At 35.8% G+C, this 26,457-nt stretch overlaps 1 protein-coding gene across 3 annotated transcripts in view; it reads left to right on the forward strand.

Moving 5' to 3' along the window:
* CCSER1 (coiled-coil serine rich protein 1) overlaps window positions 1-26,457 on the forward strand; it is a 1,510,224-nt gene that overhangs the window by 355,239 nt on the left and 1,128,528 nt on the right. For all 3 annotated transcript variants that reach the window (XM_066385743.1, XM_066385744.1, XM_066385742.1), the window contains exon 5: window positions 4,734-4,854. In XM_066385743.1, the coding sequence (XP_066241840.1) occupies window positions 4,734-4,854 (121 nt within the window). The remainder of the gene's footprint in view (window positions 1-4,733; window positions 4,855-26,457) is intronic.

Here is a 26,457-nt window from a genome sequence, read left to right on the forward strand (position 1 = left end):
CAAATGAAGCAAAAACAGACTTATAGACCAATGGGATATTTACCAGAAGGGATGGAGGGTAAGTGAAGAGGGAAAGGGGAATATAAGCAAGACTATTACACCTTTGAAATAAGTAAGACCACCCTAAAGAGATCACATAATCCTGTTAACTATCCTGTGAATCAGTCCCCACCTTGCTGTCCTCCATCTTCCTGTTGTCTTCCTTATGCTCCTGCCCTAATTTCAAATGCATAAAAGAAATCGAAAAACTGTCTTTCTTCAGGAATATTTGAGATCTTGCTTCTCAGCAGTTGTCATCAGTTTGTTTCAAATAAATTCTTATAAAAATTTTAAAACAACATATTGTGATAAGTTTACATTGTGACCAGTGATTACTAGCATTATTAAGGTGATCATATTGTAAAATGTCAAGTCACTATATTGTATACATGAGATTAATGTAGCCAATAAAAGATTGTATACAAATTATACTTTAAAAATAACTAGTTAAATAAAACTAAAATTATTTCTACTCTGCCCCAATGATTGCACGTTTCTGATTTTGTTGGGGTGGGGGGTGGTCCCAGAAGTTTGATCACTTTTGATATTCATATGATTATACCTACCTAGACCGTCTTGTTTCCCTTTTATTATTCCATTCATCTTTTTGATGTTATAACCTCTATTACTTATTTGCCTACCTTGCATTTATTACACTAATTCTTTTATCTTATGATAAATGAAATATAAAGATATTGAAACTTGAGTATAACTGAATTTCAGCTAAATATAAAAGGTTAATCATTTACGTGGAGTTACCAACCATCCATCTTCAGACAGGTTCATTAATTGTCACTTTTTTCATACAACAGTTAATGGTGGTTTTTTTCTTATGCACCTAGTTTTTTATTGTTTTTAATACCTTATAGTTATAAGTGCATTGTCAGTTGTTCCAGCCTGTAAATCATAATAATTAAGTAGTGATATTGAAGTTACCTTGAGTCAACAAATGTTTTCTATTTTTGAATTTTTTTTTGATTGCCTACAACATTTTTTCTGATCTCTTCTTTTTCCTTTTTAAAATAACTTAGCTCTATTTTCCCTTATAGAGAACTAACTAAATGCTTATACCTAATCTGGTATGAAGGTTATTGCCCTAATATTTGAGAAATATCTCCAAAAGAACGATTTTTAACCGATGTGCTGCAAGAATTTTTTTTTATTTAATTCTTTTTTTTTATTTTTTTATTTTTCCGAAGCTGGAAACGGGGAGGCAGTCAGACAGACTCCCGCATGCGCCCGACCGGGATCCGCCCGACCGGGATCCACCCAGCATGCCTACCAGGGGGCGATGCTCTGCCCTTCTGGGGTGTCGCTCTGTCGCATCCAGAGCCATTCTAGCACCTGAGGCAGAGGCCACAGAGCCATCCTCAGTGCCCGGGCCAACTTTGCTCCAATGGAGCCTCGGCTGCAGGAGGGGAAGACAGAGACAGAGAGGTAGGAGAGGGGGAGGGGTGGAGAAGCAGATTGGGTGCTTCTCCTGTGTGCCGTAGCTGGAAATCGAACCCGGTACTTCTGCATGCCAGGCCGACGCTCTACCACTGAGCCAACTGGCCAGGGCGCAAGAATTTTTAAAACATGAAATACCTGACTATTTAGTCAGAGGCTCTGACCTCTTTCCCCTTAGATAGACAAATTAAAAAATTACAATAATCAACACAAGAATGGCCATTCAATGTTAATAAATCAAAATTATACCTATTTTTAATTAGATTATCAAACATATATATGTATTTTGGTGTGCCACACAATTTTAGTAATTATTTTATATGTGCCATGAGATGAAACAAGTAAAAATAGTGCTCTAGAAGAAGAAAACAAAGCTTCATTAAGCACATGTTAGGCAAGAGGAGTCACTTCTTTCTTGCACAGAGTAGAACCCTGTCATTCAGCATATTTCTTGAAATGTATCAGTAGTTCACTAAATATTTATTGAATAAGCAAATATTATCCCTGAGAAGTAAAACAATAGTATTCTTAGTCTATTCTCCCATCTGTGATGGAATTGTCATAAACTCAAAGCATATGCCAAGAATATTTAGAGATTTAATTAATCTTAATTTAATTAAGATTTAGTTAATTATTAAACAAAAATAAAAAGGTTCTGGCCTGGTGGTTCAGTGGATAGAGCTTTGTCTCCATGTGCTGAGGTGACAGCAGTTAGGATATGTACCCAGTTAGGATACATAGAGATGCAACCAATGAGTACACAACTAGATGGAACAATTAAATGGAACAACAAGTTGATGCTTCTCTCTCCCTCTCTCCCTCCCTCCCCCCTTTCTTCTTCTTCTTCTTCTCTCTCTCAAATCAATGGGAAAAAGGAAAGTAAAAATCTGTTTGATGGCATTGGAGAGACAATAGGAATACAGGACCCCTCCTCCTTGAAACATGCTGAACATTAATTTTTGTCCGTTGAACATCACAAGTGTGTTTTAAATTCAGCTCTGCTTAATATGGCCATCTATTTTATACTTCAGACTTTAGCTCTGAGCATATTAATAATTCATCAAATATTTTTATAGAAAAATTGAAGAAACTGTGACCATTTTTACATCTCTTCCTCTTTCAGATTTTGGTTTCACACTTCTTGGGTGACTTGTTGCCCCCATTGTGTTTTTGTCTTTTTCTTCATTAATGTGTGTTACTGTATTTAATATTTGCCTCTTTCTACATTAGGGAGAGAGTTAATTTATTTTCTAGCTCTTAGTTCTTGAAATGAATGCTTAGATCAGTGATTACTGACCTTTCATTTAAAATCAATTCAAATATCACTTTTAGCACTAGCAGTTATTTCTTTCTACACTTTCATTACCAATGGCAAATTCCTTTCTTAGATTATCCATTTTTGTAAAATATAGTATGGGTTATCATTGGGAGACAAAAGAACAATGCAGCTACACAATGTGAGGTCTGTGCTTAAATTGAATAACAGATGCATATTGACCAATCATTGACCGACTTTGAAAGAAGCAGTATGTGTGCCACAGATCATGACGCACATCTCTTATTTGTGTAGTGATTACTGTACTGAAAAGCTAGCAGAGAAATTTGTATTTTATACAACTACAGCTGATATACCATGCTGACTCTTACTGGAAACAAAGTTTTGGTGGTATCTGGTGTTATTTAACTAAATCATGTAACTAAATTTGTGCATATCAAAATCATGTAATCATTAAATGTAATCATGTAATCATTTAAATGAGGATTTTAATATATATTTAATTTATTACTTATCAAGAAAATATAAATTAAAGCTAAAACATGATATCACTGTACATTAATAGAAATAGCAATGGTAGGCAGAATTCTAAGATGACACATGACGTTTGCCCTTGTGTAATTACTTTTACTGGGAAGATGATAGGACTTTACTGCTGTAATTATGTTATATCACATGGCAAAAGGGATTTTGAAGATATCATTAAGATTATTAATCAGTTGACTTTGAGGTAATCAAAAAAGAGATAATCTAACCAAATTACATAAATCTTTTAAAAACAGGAATATTTTCCCCAGCTGTTAGCAAAATAAAAAATTAGATTTAAAGCATGAGTGGTCTTCAACGTGAGGGATGTTCTCCATTACTGAGATAAGTAGACAGCTGACCACAGGCCTACAGGTAGCTTCCAGGAGCTCAGAGGGCTGTTTATTCACTCAAAAATAATGTACAAGACAGTTTATAGAAATTTTGAAATAGCCTTAGACCAGAAAAATCCAAGTGTCCATTACAAATAAAAGGCATATGTATGTATGTATGCGTGTATGTATGTATGTATCTGTGTATATATAAATATACATAAAGACTGTTAATAGTAGCATATTGAGAGCACAGAAATAAATTTTGCATAACAGTAAAAGTCAGTCTACTATCTCATATATATAATTCATTGGGAAGCTACACAGTTATGAGAATGAACAAACTGAAATAAACCACACATAAAAGACTGTACCCATAGGCCTGACCTGTGGTGATGCAGTGGATAAAACATTGACCTGGAAATGCTGAGGTGGCTGGTTCAAAACCCTGGGCTTGTCTGATCAAGGCAAATATGTGAGTTGATGCTTCCTGATCCTCCCCATTCTCTTTCTCTCTCTCTTCTCTCTAAAATTAATAAAATTTAAAAAATCCTTTCTAAAAAAAAAAAAAGGAGTACACCCACAAAAGAGTATGATATTATTTATATAAAGGTTAAAAATAGATTAATCTATAATTACATGCATAATTATAATGGCTAAATTTGGAGGCTACATTAGTGATTGGGAAAGGGTACCACAAAAATTTTAGGGTGCTGGTAATGTCCTATTTATTGGTTTTAATGCTGATTAAATAAATGTATTCATGGTTAATCAGCATTAACTGTATTATTAAACATGTATGATTTGTGTTCTTTTTATTCTTCAATGAGAAGCTTTGTTTTCTTTCTCTTTTTTTTTAATGAAGAACTATAAAAGTGTTGGCAACACCTTTTTCACTGTGTGGCTTACAAAAATATAATTGCCTAAGGTCATACAACTAGTAAGTGAAAAGACTTAGAGTGCAAAATGATAATTAAAAATTATTTAATGATAACTAATATTTTGGTTGAGTTATCTTTATAATTTTGACTGAAAATAACAAAAGAGAAAACACAAACGTGAGAATAGTTGACAAATAATTTTGACCTTTACAATTCTTTTAATAAACACAGTTTGCCAGGAGGATTCATACCATTCTGTAGTCTCATGTGCTGCTGTAGTTCTGACTCCTATGGAACCAACGATAGAAGTGAAGAAAAGAGAAGAACGGAAATTTCCTGAACCTTCCAAACAGTAAGTTGTTCATTTGATTTTTTTTTTTTTTGGTAAGAGCTTTGTAAAATGAATAGATAACTGATAAGAATTAGATTGTTCAGAAGTTATTTATAATCAATGTGTTAATATCATTATATTGAGAGCACAGAAATACATTAAAAATTGTCATATGAGTAACTTCTGGGTCTTCCAACTTCATGTGTTTGAACTATGTCCTATCCAACTTTCATGTTGTTACTGTCTGTCTTGGGAACATGGGTAAGTAGTCTGGTGTACTTTGCTTCCTTAATTGTGAATATGGATACTCTGTTTTTGGATTGCTTATTTTATACCTGTAGGATTTAATGGTGTAAAATGTGATCAGATTTTAATATAAACTTCCTAGCCTAGAGTTGATTTGCATTTTATAAGGAATGGAAGTTATTATTTTTCACTATTTTAAAAAGTTATCCTAAAATTAAAACTTCACACTATTTAATGTTTTTATATTCTCGCTATTTAAGCAGATCAAGCTTAACTTTTATCTAAGTTTGATCTTACATTGAGTAAATGATAGATTATTTTTTGTATAATGGCCAGAGAGAACTAAATTCATGGATAGAAATGTGAGGATTACTTCTGGGTATGCATTAAATAAAAAAGGAAAACCAACTGATGATTTTCCAGTACAAGTAGTGTCACACCTGCTTAATGGCTGAAGACTAGGTGATGTATGATGTTGCCAAGGATTGCTGGCTGTCCACTTCATCAGCGAGGTGGGACTTACCTTGAAGCACCTGCTGTTTTCCCCATTACTAACACTGTCCCATACTTGTTTGTTCCTTGATGTCTTTCTACTGAATAAGCTCCTGAAGACAGAATTCTCTGGAATGAAAGCACCTGCTACTCTTTGTGAAATTAATTAGGAAATTCCTTAATGATACATTTAATAATATTGAGTTCAAATGGAGCAACGTACATATTTGATTGCATAAACATAGTATTAATGCCCTTATTATAGAGAAAATAAATATTAACCAATTCAGAAAGCAATTATTTGTAATTCAGTTTTAATACAATCTTAGAGTAAAACAATTTAACTGCTCTTAATATAGTCTAATTGTTAGGTTCTAAAACCCATTATTTTTGTCTAATAGGAAAATTACATCTCATATATGCCAATAGAATTATATTTGAAAACTCAGATGTGTTTTCTTGAAATATTTATATGAGTTTATGTAAGTTACCTAAATATTTGTAAATTGGATCCTAATTTTTTAAATTATCTTGCAGTGACTGTTCAAAACTGGTGAATAGTGTTGTTATTTGCTTAGATAAAATATCTTTTTTCTAGTGTTAAGCTACTTCATCAATACTCAACCTTCTTTAGTCTGAAAAATAGATTAGAGCAGACAGCATTTTTAACTGGCTGCCCCTTTTCTTCCTGTTACTCTACATCTGCTCTCATATTCCTCTTGTCTTCTCCCATTCCACTTTCTTGTTTAAATATTCACTCAGTAATATCATTCATTCATTCATTCATGTAAGTTTGCTCCAGTTTATTTTTCTGAGTCAGAGAAATGTGGTTGAAATCTTAACTTTGCTACATATGAGATGTAAACTGGGGACATTTTATTTAAACTCTTTGTGCTTCCCTTTCCTCATCTTGTAATTGGAGTGCTATCACTGTCCTTATAGAGTCATCGTAAGCATTATGATGTGATGTTATATTGGTAAAGGACCTGGAATATAAAAGTCAGTGAAAGTATTAATCATGGTGTCCTTACCATTGCTTCAACTATTGACATTACTGATGATTTACAGATATATAGAGTCTTCCAAAGAAGGCTCTTTGAATGCAAGTCTGATACTTAAAGTTATTGACCAGACTAGGCTAACTAGATGTCCTACCAGAATCTTATACTAAATATCTCTAAAACTGAATTAATAACTCCTCTAGACCCATTAAAATTTTGTTTCTTTCTGACTTCTGTATTTACATAAAGCTAAATTATTTTTCTTTTCTTTTCTTTTTTTTTTGTATTTTTCCGAAGCTGGAAACGGGGAGAAACAGTCAGACTCCCGCATGCGCCCAACCGGGATCCACCCGGCACGCCCACCAGGGGCGAAGCTCTGCCCACCAGGGGGCGATGCTTTGCCCCTCTGGGGGGTCGCTCTGTCGCGACCAGAGCCACTCTAGCGCCTGGGGCAGAGGCCAAGGAGCCATCCCCAGCGCCCGGGCCACCTTTGCTCCAATGGAGCCTTGCTGCGGGAGGGGAAGAGAGAGACAGAGAGGAAGGAGAGGGGATGGGGTGGAGAAGCAGATGGGCGCTTCTCCTGTGTGCTCTGGCCGAGAATCAAACCCCGGACCCCTGCATACCAGGCCGACGCTCTACCACTGAGCCAACCGGCCAGGGCCTATTTTTCTTTTCTTAAAATCTTAATATATTTTCTGCTTACATCTCACATTCAATTAGTACTTGATTATGTGATTAATGTCTATATTCTTTTTATAATTTAAGCTGACCAGGAAAGTGTATCCATCTAATATTTAAATTTTTTAACATGTATTCAATTATTATCTTAATGAAGCCATTCAGATAGTGGTCATCTATCAAATGGAGATTACATATGCCCTCAATATCTCACATTGCTATTTTGAGATTTAAATGATAGGTGTGAATATATGACAAGAACACAATATAAATGTAAAGACAGTGATTAATTCAAACTCTTTTTGCCAATAAAAGAAGCCCCAATACAAATTGGTTTCAGAAAAATCAGCATCATGGTTTTTACTGGCTCATGTCATTAAAAACTATAGAGATTGGATGGGTCTGATACTCAAATGATGTCATACAAGCTCATTCTCTTCATCTGCTTCTCTTTACTCACTTTACTTTCCTGCTTGTAGTTTCCATTTTCAGGAAGGTTCCTCTCATGGTGACATTACTGCCTTCAGCAGTTATTGGTACAGATTTTTATCTTTTCAACAAATCCAGTATAAAGAAATGGTTTTCTTTTTTTTTTTTCTTCTTAAATTTGAAGCAGGCAGGAAGAGAGACAGACTCTCGCATTCGCCCTAACAGGGATCCACCCAGCAAGCTCCCTATGGAGTGATGCTCTGCCTACCTGAGGCCATTGCTCTGTTGGACCGCAACCAAGCTATTTTATCACCTGAGGCAGGCCATTGAGCCATCGTCAATGCCCAGAGCCAACTTGCTCAAACTGAGCCATGGCTGCAGGAGGAGATGAGAATGGTAAAGAGAGAAGGGTGAGTGGGAGGGGTGGAGAAGCAGATGGTTGCTTCTCCTGTGTGCCCTAATCAAGAATCAAACCTGAGACATCCAGAAACCAGGCCAACACCTTCCCACTGAACAAACTGGCCAGGGCTCAGAGATGGTTTCTCTTTCCCCTTAATCAAAGTCAAAAATCCCTTGACTAGCTTAACTTCTTTGACGTGACTATACTGAAACATTTACTGTGCCCAGGAGTATTTGATGATATGATTGGCTAGAACCAAATTACTTGACAAACTCTGGAGCACAGTGTGCAGATGAGAGGCAAAAGGTGATTCCACAGTTGAAATAGGGATGAGGTTGATAAAATAAGACAAGGATCAGTGCTAGGAAGTCAAAACAATTGATGTTCAATATAGGTCATAACTTAATCACTGTTATTTTTAAGTCAGAATCCTTTATTTTATTTAGGCTATAGACATTAAAATATTATATTAAGATGCATTTTATTTTGTTTTCACTTATTTTTTTAAATGATTTTTTTACCTACTTACTTTTATTTTATTTTACTTGACCCAGGTGTAATATTGAGAAGTATAACTCGGTGGTTAGACATTCACACCTTAGGCTAGATTTTTGAAACTTTCTTAACCATAGTTTGTTATCTTTTCAGAGAAGTTGCATTACTTACAGTGCAAGGACTGAAACACAATAGGCAGGAAAAAATGTAAAAGTTATAAGAAAAAGTTAAAGTTAGGTAAGCTTTATTGATATATCAGTATAAACTTATAAAAATAAACCCAGAATATTGGTCTTAATTATACCATTGTTTTGACATATAATTTCAGAATGTAAGAAATATTTTATGACTGAAATATTTGTATTATTTTAAAAACTTTTTGTTTTAAAATATTCTTGTTAATTTATCATTTTTAGACATATTCTGTAAGAAAAAAGGGGAATTTTGCATTTCTTTCAAAATTTATTTTTATTTTTTATTTAGAAATTAAATTTAATAGGGTGGCATTAATAGGAGTACATAGGTTTCTTTTTTTTTTTTTTTTTTTGTATTTTTCTGAACCTGGAAATGGGGAGAGACAGACAGACTCCCACATGCACCCGACCGGGATCCACCCGGCATGCCCACCCGGGGGCGATGCTCTGCCCACCAGGGGCGATGCTCTGCCCCTCCGGGGCGTCGCTCTGTTGCGACCAGAGCCACTCTAGCGCCTGGGGCATAGGCCAAGGAGCCATCCCCAGTGCCCAAGCCATCTTTGCTCCAATGGAGCCTCGCTGCGGGAGGGGAAGAGAGAGACAGAGAGGAAGGAGAGGGGGAGGGGTGGAGAAGCAGATGGGCGCTTCTCCTGTGTGCCCTGGCTGGGAATCGAACCCGGGACTTCTGCACGCCAGGCCGATGCTCTACCACTGAGCCAACCGGCCAGGGCCCAGGAGTACATAGGTTTCAATATGACCTCATGGTCACTAATTTGAGCCCAAAGGTTGTTGGCTTGAAACTCAAGGTCACTGGCTTAGGTGCAAGGTCTCTGGCTTGAGCAAGGGCTCACTGGCTCGGCTGAAGCCCTCCCTTCCATCAAGCAATCAATAAAGAACTGAAGTGCTACAATTACTAGTGGATACTTCTCATCTCTCTCCCTTTATGGCTGTCTGTCTGTCTCTGTCTCTCTCATGCTCTTCCACATGCATGTACACACATGCAATAATAAAGAAAATATCGAGTTCATAGTTTTAAAGTGAACATCTCTATAGCAGTTGTACTGTTGATTGAGTTGTATGCCTATTACCCAAAGACAAATCATTTTCCATCACTGTATATTTGTCCCTCTTTATTCCCCTCCTCCAGAATTATTCATTTCTTTTAGGAATGAAATATACATTTTGTAACACAATAAATGTTCGGAGAAAATACCTAAATTTCTTGGGAAAGAGAGCTGCATTCTAAGCACTATTGTGGGAGAGACTCAGGCCTTTTCTCTTGCTGATATCTCTAAAGTTCAACCTTCATTCAGAAACAAAAGTATGAATTTTACTCTGCTCTTTTAGTCTAGGAATAGCATGGAGAGTGTAGATTTGCTAGAAAAATAGATAAAACATTTTTTAGATGAAAAACAAATATACAGTTTTCAATTATTTGATTATAAGCATAGAATATTAGTATCAAAAAGGTTTGAGTGTAAAGCTTTATAAATTTATAAAATCCTAATGTCCAAAAAATGTCCATATATTCAGCCACACTTAACATATTACTCAAACCTATACATTTCTCAAATCACAATTATCATATATACTATGTATACCTTATGAAATGTACCTAAAATTCAAACTTTAAAGAGAATGAAAGTAATCATTTTCGCCCTGGCCAGTTGACTCAGTGGTAGAACATTGGCCCAACATGTGGATGTCTTGGGTTTGATTTCCAGTCAGGGAACAGAGGAGAAACACCCATCTACTTCTCCACACCTCCCCCTTTCACTTTTCTCTATCACTCTCTACCCCTCCAGCAGCCATGGCCCCAGTGGAGCGAGTTGGCCCTGGGCCCTGAGGATGGCTCCATGGCCTCCACCTCAGGTGCTAAGAGTTCAGTTGCTGAACAATGGAGCAACGGCCCAGATGGGCAGAGCACCACCCCCTAGTGAGCGTGCTGGGGGAGTTGGATCCCAGTTGGGGCACATGCGGGAGTTAGTCTCTGTTTCCCCTTCTCCCGCTGAATTTAAAAATAAATAAATAAATAAATAATTTCCATGATTTATTTTGGATATCATTTTGTGCTTTTATTAGAAATATGTTTGTTGAAATGCATGTACTCATACCATGACTCAACATCTGAAATAAAGGGATTTTATAGCCACTGTAAATTTAGAAATATAGAGGTGAAAGTAAGAGAGAGAAATTATTCTATTACTTTTGTCAATTTCTACGTTTTTATTTTATTTTATATAGAGAGAGCAAAACTTCCTGAGAGATTTGATTTATTGTTTCAATTTGTGGAAATGATGCATTAGCTAAGCATGCTGTCATTCACTCCAGGTTCAAGGCTTCCTTGTAGTGCTTCATTTTGTTGACATAAAGAAGGTTTATTGAGCTGCTTCTGAAAGGGCACAGATGCTGTTGTTTTGTACAGAATGTCATAATTTGAAAAAGGGCTAAAACTAACCTATTTATTCTTAGATATTTCTTAAGAACACAGATTTGAAGTGCTGTCAGCTCTTTTTATTTAGTTTTATCTGAATGAATAATGTATATTAAATTTGGAAAGTTTAACTGCTTTCTAATGTCATCTATAAAGTTGTTATACAAACTCTGTAGCTGCACAGAAGACACATCAAAGCATTCTCTTCTCAGTTAATTTCTAACTCCTTTACACTTTGCAGGAGAGCATGTTTATTTATGTTTTCAGGTACACATTTAGTCACTCATTTAATCTATCAAATTTAGGTAATTCTTGAGTATTTGCTTTGTTCTTGGCCCTTTGCTCAGGGCTGGGGATTTAGGAGATAAGATCTCCTAAACTTGAGCATAGTCAGGGAGACACTCCTTAATTGCTTAACTTCATCAAGAAATCCAAGACGGTAGTTGTGACAGTGGCTATAATGTGGAAGTAGTATCATGTTATAAGAGCTTTAATATAGCTAAGGAGGTCAGGGAAAACTTCCCCAAGGAAGTAACTCTTGAGATAAGATCTGAAGGATATTAGTTAATTAAGTGGAAAAGCAAGGGAAGAATTTTCCAGTACAGAGAATAGCTTGGTCAAATATTGTGTGAAGACTGGAATCGGGAGACATTGAAAGAAGGCTAGTAGGAGTAAAAAGAAGCCAACAACGTAATTTTAACCAGGCCTTATGTGACATGATCTTTTAAAAACTTATTCTGTGTTCTTATAAAGGAGAAACTGGATGTGGGGCAAGCAGTAGTGTGATGTGATAGAGCCAGCTTGAGAGAACAATTTGCTACCATTTCTTCCTAGCTCCAGGTTCAGTGATCTTACATGGAAAACCTGAAATCAGCCTTGGAGGGTATATTTACATCATAGTAACTGGCAAATTACAAATCAGGGCTTTTCCCCCCTCACAGAGAGCTGGTGATTAACTATTTTCCAGCACACTACTAAATGAAAGATTGGTTGAATGTCTACACTGAGACCATTCAGGGGTCCCCAAACTTTTTACACAGGGGTCCAGTTCACTGTCCCTCAGACCGTTGGAGGGCTGCCACATACAGTGCTCCTCTCACTGACCACCAGTGAAAGAGGTGCTCCTTCCGGAAGTGCTGCAGGGGGCCGGATAAATGGCCTCAGGCGGCTACATGTGGCCCGCGGGCCATAGTTTGGGGATGCCTGAAGATGATTGCTGACAGTAGCTTGGATTAGGTTGCTGGTATTGGAAATGGTAAAATATAAAAAAAGAACCGAGTCAATATATAATTTGGAACCTAAGTAAATGAAATATGGTTATTAATGGAAAACTTTCTTTTTTTATTATTCAGTGAGATGAGGGGAGGCAAAGACAGACCCCCACATGCACCCCCACTGGGATCCACCTGTCAAACCCACTAGGGGGTGATGCTCTGTCCATCTGAGGCATTGTACTTTTGCTCAGCAACTGAGCTCTTCTTAGTGCCTGAGGCAGAGGCCATGGAGCTCTTCTCAGCACCTGGGGTCAACTGGCTCCAATCAAGCCCGGCTGCAGAGAAGAAGAGAAAGAGAGAGAAGTTAGAGGGGGAGGAGTATAGAAGCAGATGGGCGCTTCTCCTGTGTGCCCTGACCAGGAATTGAACCTGGGACATCCACACTCTAGGCCAAGGCTCTAACACTGAGCCAACCAGCCAGGGCCTTTTTTATTTTTAAACTTTCAATATATTACCAAGTACGTGTATTAAGGTTAAAGAAGAGGTATGTATATTACTAATTATAATTATGAAAAAATAATGTAATATTGTGACAATCCTAACATGTTATATTAAATTTGTAATAGTTTAGTCAAGGGAGACTTTGATATCCTTTTAATTTACATTGATTATAATCAACAGAACTATGTAAGTGAGAAACATATAAATGTGCTTTGCACAAAATTGATTTCTTTGGAAGAGAGGTGGCAGGGTTGTAAGGCACATGCATCTTTTAGTTCAACAGACAATTGTAAGTCATTCGCCAGGACTCCCCATGGTCTATACCCTTGTCCACACTTAGCTTTTTATGGCTTTATATTTTCACCAGTCTTATTGGTGTGAACTGGCATGTTATTGTGGTTTTGACTTATATTAACTTATTTCTAGTTGTGTAAGAATCTTCACAAATGTTCACTGGATCTTTGTGTTTCCTATTCCATAAACTGCCTATCTGTACCTGTTGTCCGTTTCGTCATTGGAGATTTTTCTTTTCTCATATTTATTTGGAGAAATTCTTTGAAAATTTTGATTTCTAAAGTTGACTTCACTGAAAAACTTTCTTCCAGTTTGTGTGTTATCTTTTAAGAAGTTGTAATTTTTAATAACAGCATTTTATTTGAAAAAGAGGAATGAGTATAATAAATATCAGGATACTGCTATGGATATGAAACAGCCCTTTTCCCATGCAGGTTTTAAAAGAAATAGCACCTTTTCTGTGATTTTGGTTAATTCAAGTGTAAAACTGGCTTTCAGAGAAATTAAATGAATATACCGTGCAGAGAGCTGTAGGCTGTGTGTGAGTCCCCTCCGCCATTTTTAGAGGAGGAGTTGGAGGTAGGAAGAGTAATTTTCTAATCTCAAGCCTAATGAAGCGTCTTCAAGAGAATCATTTAGGGAGTTTGAAGTGTGTTCTCTGCAGTCAGAAACACAAAGGACAGATGCTAATTTCTAACTGAAACACTGAAGGATACCACAGACTGAAACCTAACACCTGTCTGTAAAATCTGAGGGTCAGGATTAGCTGGCCACCTGAAAGCAGCACCATCTTGAGCTGCCAGAGCCGGTCAGGGAGGCTGCAGTGTTTTTCTCATAAACTACCTGGAGGACAGGGAGTCCCAGGAAATAGAGGTGAAGGGGGTCCATCTACTTATGATAAGGGAATGTAAGACAGTGGGCCAAAAGGAGACCCCTGAAGAAATCACTTGTGTGGCCGTTTGTTAGGCCTCCGAGCCAAGTACACTCCTCTGCCCAGCTGAGTGCTCTCCCCTCCACTCTTTTCCCTCCTGGCTGGAGTCCATTTACTACGAGGCTGAGGAAACAGTTCAGCACCCTCACTTGCTCTGGAGGCCTTCATAAGGACCAGATGTTTTGTTTTACTTTTGCTTACTAATGTGACATTTTCTTTAAAAGCAATCCCAGATTTTTTAAACTTCAGGCCTCATAAATCCTTAACTTGCCCCTTAGTACCAGCAGCCTTAGATCTAGGCAGCCAGGATTCTTGCCTTGGGCTCTGTACTTGAGAGGACTGAGTTGTATCTTTTCTCTAGCTGTGCCTCTTTCTACAAGGCAAGAGTTCCAAACCCCTAAGGATTCCAGTAGCCAGAGCTTGTGCCTCCTGCACCCTTCATGCTGGGAATTTCCTGCTCCAATGGTCCTGAGTCCTCCTCTGTGGTTTCCTACTCATAACCCAAAAGGCTGCAGGGAACAGCTGATCACAGTATTGGTGGACAGAGCTTACAAAGGTAGCTGGGGCATTCACCCTGTGAGGCCTGACTGTGCAGAAAGAAGCCCAGGCTCCAAAGGAAAGAGGGAAAGGCTAAGTGTTTGATCAATTAACCTATAACAATTGTTATCACTTACAGGAGGATCCTTCCATGTTTCATAGTATCTATTTACCTCATTGGGAAATGTGGTCTCATCATTCACTGGTTTGTTAAATTAAAAAAACAAACAAACACCCAAGGAACTCGATTTCTTTTAGACTTCATGTGTTACTCAAGAACCAGAGAATGTTAACACTAAATAAATAAATATCTCCAGAGAAACTACTCCACTTGATTGAGTGGTGTTATTTTATCTCTCTGCTGTTTATTGCTCCTCATTGAGTCATAATATCTTGTCCCTTGTGCAGACAACCTGTCAAGTCAAGAAATCCTATTGTAATATTTGCATCCAGTTTGACAGTCCTTCTCTGTACATCAAGTACAGTATGCTATTTTTCAGATGAGTTGGGACAGCCTTGATAAGATGACTAAAGTGTTTCAGTTCACCAGTGCAGTACAGTCCCGCTGTACGCTTTAAAGTGTGATATAAATACAATTTGTCATACCATTGAGATTGCAGGTGCATCACCCTTGCAAAAGTAGCTCTTATGCACAGATAAGAAGCATGATACCAACTTTCAGCTGCTCCTGCTAACATTATCTCATGGAATATTTCTGTTTTCTAATGATTGAAATATTTGAGTTTATTCTATAACAAATGTAGATAATAGCATAAATTATTTAATAACACTATAAAAATGCTGTATTACCCACTATTAAATTTTTGCTTTTCTCTTTTCACGGGAGATAAATAGGTAGGTGTTTGTTCCTTTGTGTTTTTTGTTTGTTTGTTTTTAGCTTGCTTTGGAAATATTGAAATGCAAATAAAATGTTTACTGTAATTATATCTGAGCATAAAATATTACACATTTACTAAAAAGAAGAATTATACAAATAAATACAAATAAATTCAAACTTGTTTCATTCTTTAAAGAGGCACCAGGGTCTGAGATTTATTTCTATGTAAATGCCTGAAAATAAAAAAAATACCACTTACATAGTCATTTAAATAGCTAAGCATTCATAAAATGAAATTTTGTAATTTGAAATAATAGAATAATATGACAAATACATTTGGTAAAATGCTTCATAAAATTTAGGAAAATATATTATACTTTCACTCTTATATGCAGTGCTTATCTGTTTATATCTAAAGAAAGATGATTCTGAGATAAATTCTTTTTAAAAAAATTTTAATTGAATTTATTTGGATAACACTGGTTAATAAAATTATACATGTTTCTGGTGTACAATTTTATAGTACATCATAGTTATAATCCATTGTGTATTCACCACCCAAAGTCAAGTCTCCCTACCTTTGAAATTTAGCATACCTCTATTTAGTAGCCTGAAGACATATTATGATATTAATTTTGTTGTAATCAAGTAACCTCATGGAAAAGACTATAGACCTGCTATGTAATTTTGATTTAAATATTCAATATTTAAATGTAAAACAGATAGAATGACTTGGTTCACTAAAAAGAGAAACAAAGGGAACTGATTTCATCTCTCTTGCATGAATAAATTGGAATGAAGATGGGAAGAAGGTCTATAAAAATACAAATTCTGTGAAATTTATGATTTTAGATTTTTCTCAGTTTACCTACTTATAACATTATTATCTACTGATTCTTAAGGAAGTGTTATCTTTTTCATCTGCTTGATTCAACTTATTTTTATGACAAATATTACCTTTAATAATCTTCTGTAATACTTACCTTATAATAACTAGTAGGTACTTAAAAAATGAATACTTGATTATTTTTGAAGTGAAGTACATTATCTTTGATTGAGAAAGTAGAACTAATTATCATAGTTCTTCAACACTATCGAATTGTAAATAAATTTAGGTTTATTTAATACCTAGCCATTATCAATATTTCAATATCAACACAGTAAATATTTGAGTAACTAATATTTGAAGATGTCATATGGAATTCAAATAATAATTTTATCATACATATTAAAAAGAAAGATCTCTGAAAGGTTTCAGGAGTTTGGAAACCTGAGTCCCACATCTGGGAAAGGGCAAGGAATTTTTTTATTTCTAAACCATAGATGTCTGTAAAATAAACATTGTCAGTGCAAACTTCACATGGTACTTCTAAGTAGTAAAAGTCTAGGAAAGTATGATATAAATTCTGAAGGAGCCTACTTCTCTTTGTTGCTTTTTATTAGAATGTATAATAAACATTCATGAGTATTCTCAAACCTAAGTTAAAGGATCCTTATGAGTGATGGAAAAATCAAGGTATTTGTAGACTGACTCACTCTCACACTCTGCTATAGTTTTTAAACCCCTCTATTATGGTATTTACTACGCAAACATATAATTGCCTGTATGATGTGCTTTCACAAGGCATTTTTGAGGACATATATTTTTGTGTGTGTGTATGTGTGTGTGTGTGTGTAAGAGAGAGGGACAGATAGGGACAGACATACAGGAAGGGAGAGAGATGAGAAGCATCAGTTCTTCATTGCAGCACCTTAGTTGTTCGTTGATTGCTTTCTCGTATGTGCTTTACTGGGGAGCAACAGCAGATCGAGTGACCCTTTGCTCAAGGGGGGGGGGAATTACAGCAGACCAAGTGACCCCTTGCTCAAGTCAGCGACCTTGGGCTCCAGCTGGTGAGCCTTTCCCAAACCCGATGAGCCCATCTCATTTTCATTTTTTTTTTTTTTTTTCTGAAGCTGGAAACAGGGAGAGACAGTCTGACAGACTCCCGCATGCGCCCGACCGGGATCCACCCGGCACGCCCACCAGGGGCGACTCTCTGCCCACCAGGGGGCGATGCTCTGCCCATCCTGGGCGTCGCCATGTTGCGACCAGAGCCACTCTAGCGCCTGAGGCAGAGGCCACAGAGCCATCCCCAGCTCCCGGGCCATCTTTGCTCCAATGGAGCCTTGGCTGCGGGAGGGGAAGAGAGAGACAGAGAGGAAAGCGCGGCGGAGGGGTGGAGAAGCAAATGGGCGCTTCTCCTGTGTGCCCTGGCCGGGAATCGAACCCGGGTCCTCCGCACGCTAGGCCGACGCTCTACCGCTGAGCCAACCGGCCAGGGCCGATGAGCCCATCTCAAACTGGCGACCTCAGGATTTCGAACTGGGTCTTCTGTGTCTCAGTCCAACGCTCTATCCACTGCGCAACCCCCTGGTCAGGCAAAGACATATTTTCTATCAGACCTTTTGTTTTTTACTTTAAATTTCTGGTACTTAGGACAAGATTTTATACATTGAAGGCACTGGATTATTACTTGTTGAATTTATAAATATATTGTTTTAATTAATATATTTACTAATTCAATAGCACTTATATAGTTCAGATTAGGTGTCGTGCACTATTCTAAGCTTTACAAATACAATGTTATGTGCTGTTATTACCCTCAGGTTATTATACCTAAGGAAACAAAGGCACACAGAGATTAAGTAACTTGTTCAAGACAACCCTTTAAAAAATAATAAATTATACTTTGCCTTCAGTTACTTTAAGAATTATGTATTGAGCCTGTGATACACTATGATACACTAGGAAATCATTTTTTTATTTCATTCTTTATTAGGATTTACAACCTAAAAATATGGATGTCGTTATAAACCAATAATGCAAAAGATGATTAGCATTTGCAATTCAATGAGTAGATAGAAGAATTTAAATAATAAAATTCTTCACTGATGATTATCACAATCAATCATTACCTTTTCATTTGTGCATATATTTTTAGTCAAATGAGCCAGGAAGAAAAGAGAACTAATTTTCTCTTTTTAATGTTTTTGTCTATTTAGTGTCATTCATTTTGCTGGCTACTTTTTAACACTTGCTTGTTTTGTTTCTCTTTTTTTATATTCCTTTGAAAATAACTTTTATTAAATTTATATCGATAAGGTTAAATTACATATTTTATCAGGGAACAAAGAGGCTTGTATGAATTTATAAAGATAGTATAAGATGAAAAAAATAAAAAGCTGTTCTCCCCTACCAATGTATCCATATCAAATGTCACATGCTTTAAGAGATATCATGCATTATATAAAATATTGATGAAAGAATTTGGATATTTAGATAGTCTTTTTAGCAAGCAAACTTGACTCAAATGAACTGCTTGGCTAAAGCCAGCCCTGGATACTCTTTTAAAATGTAATTATTGAATGACTTTTACGTTTTTTGTGTTTTTGTTTATTTTCAAAATTCAGCTTAGTATTTTCTGTTATTTGGGACCAGAAATAATGTCATGTTCATGCTTCTGTGGGGATCTAAAAAGCAAATGAAAATTCACAAGAAAGGTTACAAAGATAGATTATGATAAAAGGATGAATTTTATAAAAGTCAATGAATGTACTGGCTTCTTGTCAATACAATTTTTATATGAATGATGTAGATGCATTTAGACATCATAGAGGTAATAGGTGATTTTAAAATTTTCTTTCAATCTAGAGAATATATTTCAAACATGATCGACTATAGTTTTAAAGGTCATTAAGTCAAATTACCTTACATTTTTTTAATTTAAAAATTATTTAACTTAAAACAAGATATAAGATAACTTGGTCAATTACAACAACATTGTGATTTCTTTTTTTTTTTTTTCTTTTTGTATTTTTTTTTCTGAAGCTGGAAACGGGGAGGCAGTCAGACAGACTCCCGCATGTGCCCGACCTGGATCCACCTGGCACGCCCATCAGGGGGCGATGCTCTGCCCATCCGGTGCCTCGCTCTGCCACAACCAGAGCCACTCTAGCGCCTGGGGCAGAGGCCAAGGAGCCATCCCCAGCGCCCGGGCCATCTTTTGCTCCAATGGAGCCTCGGTTGCAGGAGAGGAAGAGAGAGACAGAGAGGAAAGAGAGGGGGAAGGGTGGAGAAGCAGATGGGAGCCTCTCCTGTGTGCCCTAGCTGGGAATCAAACCCGGGACTTCTGCACGCCAGGCCGACGCTCTATCACTGAGCCAACCGGCCAGGGCTGTGATTTCTTTTTTTATTTTAAAATACTTAAGGTATAAGAAAAGACTTTAAAAGGTTCTGGGATTTTATGTCAAATATTTTTTATTGTATTTTTCTATGTATTTAGGTAGTACCAATTATAGTTTCACCATAAGGCTGTTTTTTCTTCCGTACTCTTCTTGGAAAGAGTTTTTGTCTTTCATTTATTTTTGTTTTTAACCTGTGTTGAGATGGTTAAATATTTAAAAAATCATATTACACTTTAGGAATTACTGCAAAACTAGGATAGTGCCAAATTTTATCTACATCACTGGTCCCCAATCCCCGGGCCGTGGAACCGGTACCGGTCTGTGGGGTATTTGGTACAGGTCCGCAGAGAAAGAACAAATAACTTACATTATTTTCGTTTTATTTATGTTTAAGTCTGAATGATGTTTTATTTTTAAAAAATGACCAGATTCCATCTGTTACATCCATCTAAGACTCACTCTTGACGCTTGTCTCAGGCATGTGATACATTTATCTGTCCCACCCTAAAAGCCGGTCCGTGAAAATATTTTCTGACATTAAACTGGTCCGTGGCCCAAAAAAGTTTGAGGACCACTGATCTACATACCCTATAAAATGTATGTACTACTTTATATGTAGTAGTATATTACACTTTATTACAATGAATTCAATTGTAATCTCTTTTCATGTGGGCTGTCAAGAACTTAGAAAACGAAGTTCTAAAATGTCTTGGATCTGACATCTTAAGTTTTAAGTAAAGAAAAAATCCTACCATATATTAGAAAGACTATACACTAAAATATACAAACTAGGATAATGGTTCCAGATCATTTTGTGATGAAATATCTAACCTTAATTAAGTAGTTTGATTTCTATGTTCTTCTGTTTAAAGGTAACAATTTAAAATTTGTATTTTCTAAGGCCCCATAATCTTTTACTCTGATGTTCTAACTTGCCATTTTAACATTTTTGTTGTGCTATGTAATTTCAAAAATTTTGCAAAATATACACTAAGTATTAAATATTGGTGAATTTAAAATAATTTGTATTTTTAAACATTTATGTCATTTTAAAACTGTTCTATTATATTCATATTGTATAGTCCAGTGTCTTCCGAACTAAAACCTGACACATTACAGATGGAGATTTAAACATTATTCTTCTGTTAGTAACATATCATGCTTTAGTATATTCTAATTCTTTTTATCTCATCCCATCATAAGCTGATTGTGTGAATAATGTCAGGGACTGAATTAAATATTAGACTATGAGATTCACAGAATTATATGTTTATAATTTTTCTAGAAGTATGTTATTTCTATTGCATTATGAAGAACTGTGAAAATAATCTCATACTTGACCATCAACTCAGATTGGGGTAATATAGAAAAGCTACGGAAGCATTTTGCCATTTGAAATTTACATATGTAAAAAAATATGCTCTTTAGCTTTAAAAAATATGAAAATTATTGCACTTAATATTGAACTTTGCACATATGCTTTATCATTTAATTGAAATATGAAACTAATCAGAAAGCATTTAAAAATGAATGATAGTTTGCTATCAGAAAATTGATAATGTCAAAATATAATGGAAAGCAGCTGGTTAACAGCAATTTTATGATTTAAATTTAAAGTAGATTCCATGTGTTTTATGTTATTAATTACCTGAGAGTTTAAAATTTTTGCAGCGTAAAGAAATATGTCAAAAAGAAATTGTTTTAGAAAGAAAAACAACAACAACAAGGAATGGCTTGCTGTATCTTCTGTACTGTTATCCTGACTAGTGGTCACTTTCTTCTAAACCTATAGTATACCTGAGAGGGAAGAAATGATTATATACTACCTAAACCTCCCTGAAAGAAATTGAAAGTGATTGGTTTCACCCATCACCATGATGGGTTTGGGAATGTTAGAACAGAACAGTACAATATTTTTTTATAGTTTTTACTTTTTTTTTAACAAGGCTGACAAAGCTTTAAATGTTGTTTGATGACTCAGACACTCTGGAGAGTAATCTTTAACTAGTTCAGTGCACTATTCAGAGAGAAATGAGAGCAAAATGGAAGTGAAAGAGCAAACAAAATGCCTTGGCAGGTGGTACTGAACAGACTGCTCTGTAATATATATAATTGTCAGAAATTCGGTTCAGTTGATAGGCCAATTTGTGGAGGTTGGTCAGTGTTGCCCCAGTAAAGACAACGTTTGCTTCTAGTTTTACTGGTCCTCAACTCCAGTATTAACACAGTGGATGATCTCTGATGCCAGAAGAGATAACTTACATTTCAAGAGGACAGAGACACTTAGTGTATTTCCTATCAGTACTTTTTTAGATCATAAATGTCAGATACTCAATTCAAAAAGATCATAAGGATAAAAACAAAAGAAATTGTAGACCCACAAAGATTTACAATTTAATTTCCTCATGGAACTTATTTTATATATTTCTGCTGTCTGATCATATTGTACCAGTAAAAAGAGTGCTGTTTTCAAAATAGAGGTTGTATAAACTTTGTAAATTCTATATTCAGTTAGCACAAAAATAACTCATTTCATTCTTGGTTCTGAGTTATTACTGGGATAATTCTATTTACAAATAGTAAGCATTAATCAGTCCTCCTGTCCCAAAATAAAAAATATTACCAAAAATCTCAATTAAAATTTTATATTAAAATGACATTATAATTACATATCAACAGTTGTAAATATAAATATAAAATGAGAAAATATTTAATAAAGTATAGAAATTTATATAAAATTATCAAAATAAATTTATAAATGTTATTGTACTTTGTGTTAAAAAGTAGTATCTCTATAGCTGATGTGCAGCACTTACTGTATAGTAATAAACAGTTTTTCAAAAAACCAGCCAGTGTGCTACATGTCAGTCTGAAAGCAGTAATTTATCAAGCGTAACATATTATTTCCAAGCCATTAAATTGACTAAACTATGACAAATGTTAACTTTATGTGAAGTCAGATAACCATTTTTATGTCTATAATAGGTCAAAATTTGTAGAATAACTTTAATATGGCTTCACTGTCTTAAAATAAAACTTCATAGAAATCGTGAGTGAAAGTAGACCACGTATGTATTGTTTTTTACACTACTTACACTCTTAATGTGAAGGGAGTTTTGCTGGTAAGCTGCAAGTCTCAATTTCAGATCAAAATTAGTCAAAATTTTAATTATGTTTTCAATGATATATGTAACCTCTTGTCAAAAAAAAGTGTGGAAACTTTTGATGCAACTGCTGGGGTACGATTTTTCAAAAAAATTAAACATAAACTAACCATTTGATCTGGAAATTTCACATCTATGTATACAGCCAAAAGAATTGCAAAAAAGCTCTCTAACAGATATTTGTACACCTATATTCTTTGCAGAATTATTTATAACAGACAATGATGGAAACATCCCAAGTGTCCATTGACATGTGGATTGATAAACAAAATGGAATGTTTACATACAGTGGAATATTACTCAGCCTTAAAAAGGAAGGAAATGCTGACACTGGTTACAAAGTATATAGACCTGGAAGGCATTATGCCAAGTGAAATAAGCTAGTCATCAAAGGACACATACTGTTTCATTCTACTTACATGAGGTACTTAGAATAGTCAAATTTGTAAAGACAGAAAGTAAAACAGTGGTCCCCTAGGGATGGGGGAAAGTGGAATGAAAAAAAATTTTTTAATGTGTATGGAGTTTTATTTTGGGAAGACGAAAGAGTTCTGGAGATTGATGGTGGTAATAGTTGCACAACAATATGACTAACGCCACCCAACTATATATTTTTAAAGATTAGAACTGTAAATTTTATATTATTGGTATTTTATTTATTTATTTATTTTAGCAAGAAAGGAAGGGGGTGTATAGAGAGAGAAAGAGAGAAACAGAAACACGAATATTAATCTGTTCCTGTATATGCCCTGAACAGGGATCAAACAAGCAACTTCTGTGCTTCGGGACAATGCTCTAACCAGTTGAGCTATCTGGCCAGGGCTGTGTTACTGATATTTTAACACACACACACATGTGCACACACACACACGTGCACACACACACACACACACACATAGGGAGAACTCTGAGAAAGATAGTTTATGTGTTGGTACAGAGGCTACCAAATTCCATCTATCAAAGTTTAGTGCCAAACAAATGGTGTTCAATATAGCAGTGGTTAGACACACAGATTCCAACAGCCTGTTCTAGGAGATTTATATTTCCAAACCAGCCTTTCTAGTCCTATATGTTCAACATTCTATTCATCTTCTCTCCTGGAATGTCACATAGCATCACAAACTCTGCATGGCCAATAGTTAGTTTTTTGCTCACCAACCATACCACCAGCTAAACAATCAGACAAAGACATTTCTCTAAGACCTGTTTCTCTTCAAGTGTTAGCTATCTAGTAAATGATTTTTCCATCTGCTATTTATTTGTTACTGAAACCACCATGGACAGTTCTTGATATCAAGTTTCTCCAGCAGGTTCTCTCTAGTTGCACTGTTGCCACATTGCAAACTTCTCAACTGATCTCAGTAGTCTCCAAAGTGGAATTCCACAGCTTTTTTCTTGACCCTCCTTTAATTTAGTCTTCACAATTCAGACAGTTTTCAAAAACGAAACCTCAAAATTGTTGTTCTTAGAGTCAACTTAAAATTCTTTTGTTCACATGCCCTTCAGGGCCTTGGGTCATCTGTCTCCCTTCCTCCTCTCCCTTGACCTATCTCAGTCCAGCGTCCTATTTCTCTCCCCTCACACTGGATTTCAGTTCTCAAAATACTGCTTCCTTCTTTTACTCAGGGCATGAATATGCAAAAGTAAGTTTACAGCTGTTCGTATTGGAAAATAATATAGTAATTAGTAAATAAGAATACAAGGATAAACTCTGTGTTTCACATACTCACACCCACCCCTGTGTGTTTACTTTACCTAGTATTACCTTTATACAGGCTGGCTTCTGTTCACCTCCTGTTTTATACTTCTCTGCTTCAAATAAGGTGAGTCTGTTATGTGCTCTTCATTCCATAGTTTTCTGAACATTTTTTTTACCATAAAATAGTTAAGTAAATAAAAATGTTACCTAATCAATAATTGTGAGTGGTCACAAGTCATCAGTCATTTATGGCCCACTTTTCCTTTATATTCAAATAAAAAAGTCTTGGACTTAAGTTTGAAGAGTTGGGCTAAATACAATGTTCCTCACCCTTACCTCCACATTTTAGAAAAATAGCAGTACTCCCTTTCCTTCTGGTCATGTTTTACTTCAGTATTCTTTTGCCCAAATCCTTGCTTTAATCTCAGCTGTTTTTAGCCTCCTATATTTAGTGCCCTGCTAATGGTGTTCTAAAGTTTCTATAAATTTCCCACATGGACTGTTTCTCTTTTGCTATTTTTCTCTTTCCTCAGTATTTTTTCTATCAAGTCCTTTCACCACTTTTCTGTTCTTGTTCTATATGTGCTCCATACGCACTGCAAAGTTGCCATTTCAAAACACATTATGGAAAATAATATTGAATGTCAACAACAGTTTTCATCATTTTTCTTACAGTAGATTCCTTCTGTGTGGGAATCAGCAATATGCTTGCAACAGCTGATGCATCCTATCTGAGCTAAGACTTGACTGGTCATAACAATCCCATTCCTACTTTCCGTGCTTTTGTCTTCAGGTGGGTCTATGTGTCAATTATAGAAAATGAGACATAATAATAAGTCAGATAAGGACTTTGAGAAATATTTTCTTATTGATACATAGATAAAATGTTTTTGTCCTCTGTCTCCCTTCCTGCTTCTGGTTTTATCAACAAAGATAGTTTGCTTGTACCTATAGCACCCATCTTGAGACTTTAAGACTATTAGTTAAATATTTATGTAGATAAACTGATAAGCTGAGAAGAAGCCAAATTGACTTTTAGCTACCATACTTTTTTTAGGCATATAATGAAAACCTTTATTTTTTAAGGTATCTTTATAGGAAATTCTGTTTCATACTATTTTGCACATTGAGAATTCCTGTTATTTTCTTAAACAGAGTAGCTAAATTTTTGTCTTGAACTCTCCTAGTTAAGTCATGCTCAGAAGATCTTTTCAATTAAAAATAAGTCACTTTAGCCTGACCAGGTAGTGGCGCAATGGATAGAGCATCGGACTGGGACACATAGGACCCAGATTCGAAATCCCGAGGTTGCCAGCTTGAGCGCGGGCTCATCTGGTTCCATCTTGAGCCCAAGATTGCTGACTTGAGCAAGGGGTCATTCTGTCTGCTCTAGCCCCCCCCCCCCCAGTCAAGGAACAAATGAGAAAGCAATCAATGAACAACTAAAGAGCTGCAACAAAGAATTGATGCTTTTCATCTCCCTTCTTGTCTGTTCCTATCTGTCCCTCTCTCTGTCTCTGTCTCTGTCTCTGTCACACACACACACAAAATAATAAGTCACTTTAAGTAGATTGCATATGCCCTTATCTTAGAATTTCAAAGAACAATAGTCATTTTTTCTTTTTGTAAATAAAAAGTCTCTTTCATTACATACTTGTTTGTTCAATATATATTACATTTTTTTTTTTTTTTTTTTGCTAAAGGCAGGGACCCTTTCTTTTATGCACCATTGTATTTGGAGGCCTTAGCAAAGTGCCAGTTTCAATAATAGGGGCCATAAACATGTGTGTAATAAATGGCTGAAACAATGAATATTTATCTAATTTGTATAGATTGTAGTAGAGATGTCA

The sequence above is a fragment of the Saccopteryx leptura genome, chromosome 5, assembly GCF_036850995.1.
Source record: "Saccopteryx leptura isolate mSacLep1 chromosome 5, mSacLep1_pri_phased_curated, whole genome shotgun sequence".
NCBI classification, from domain to species: Eukaryota; Metazoa; Chordata; class Mammalia; order Chiroptera; family Emballonuridae; genus Saccopteryx; species Saccopteryx leptura.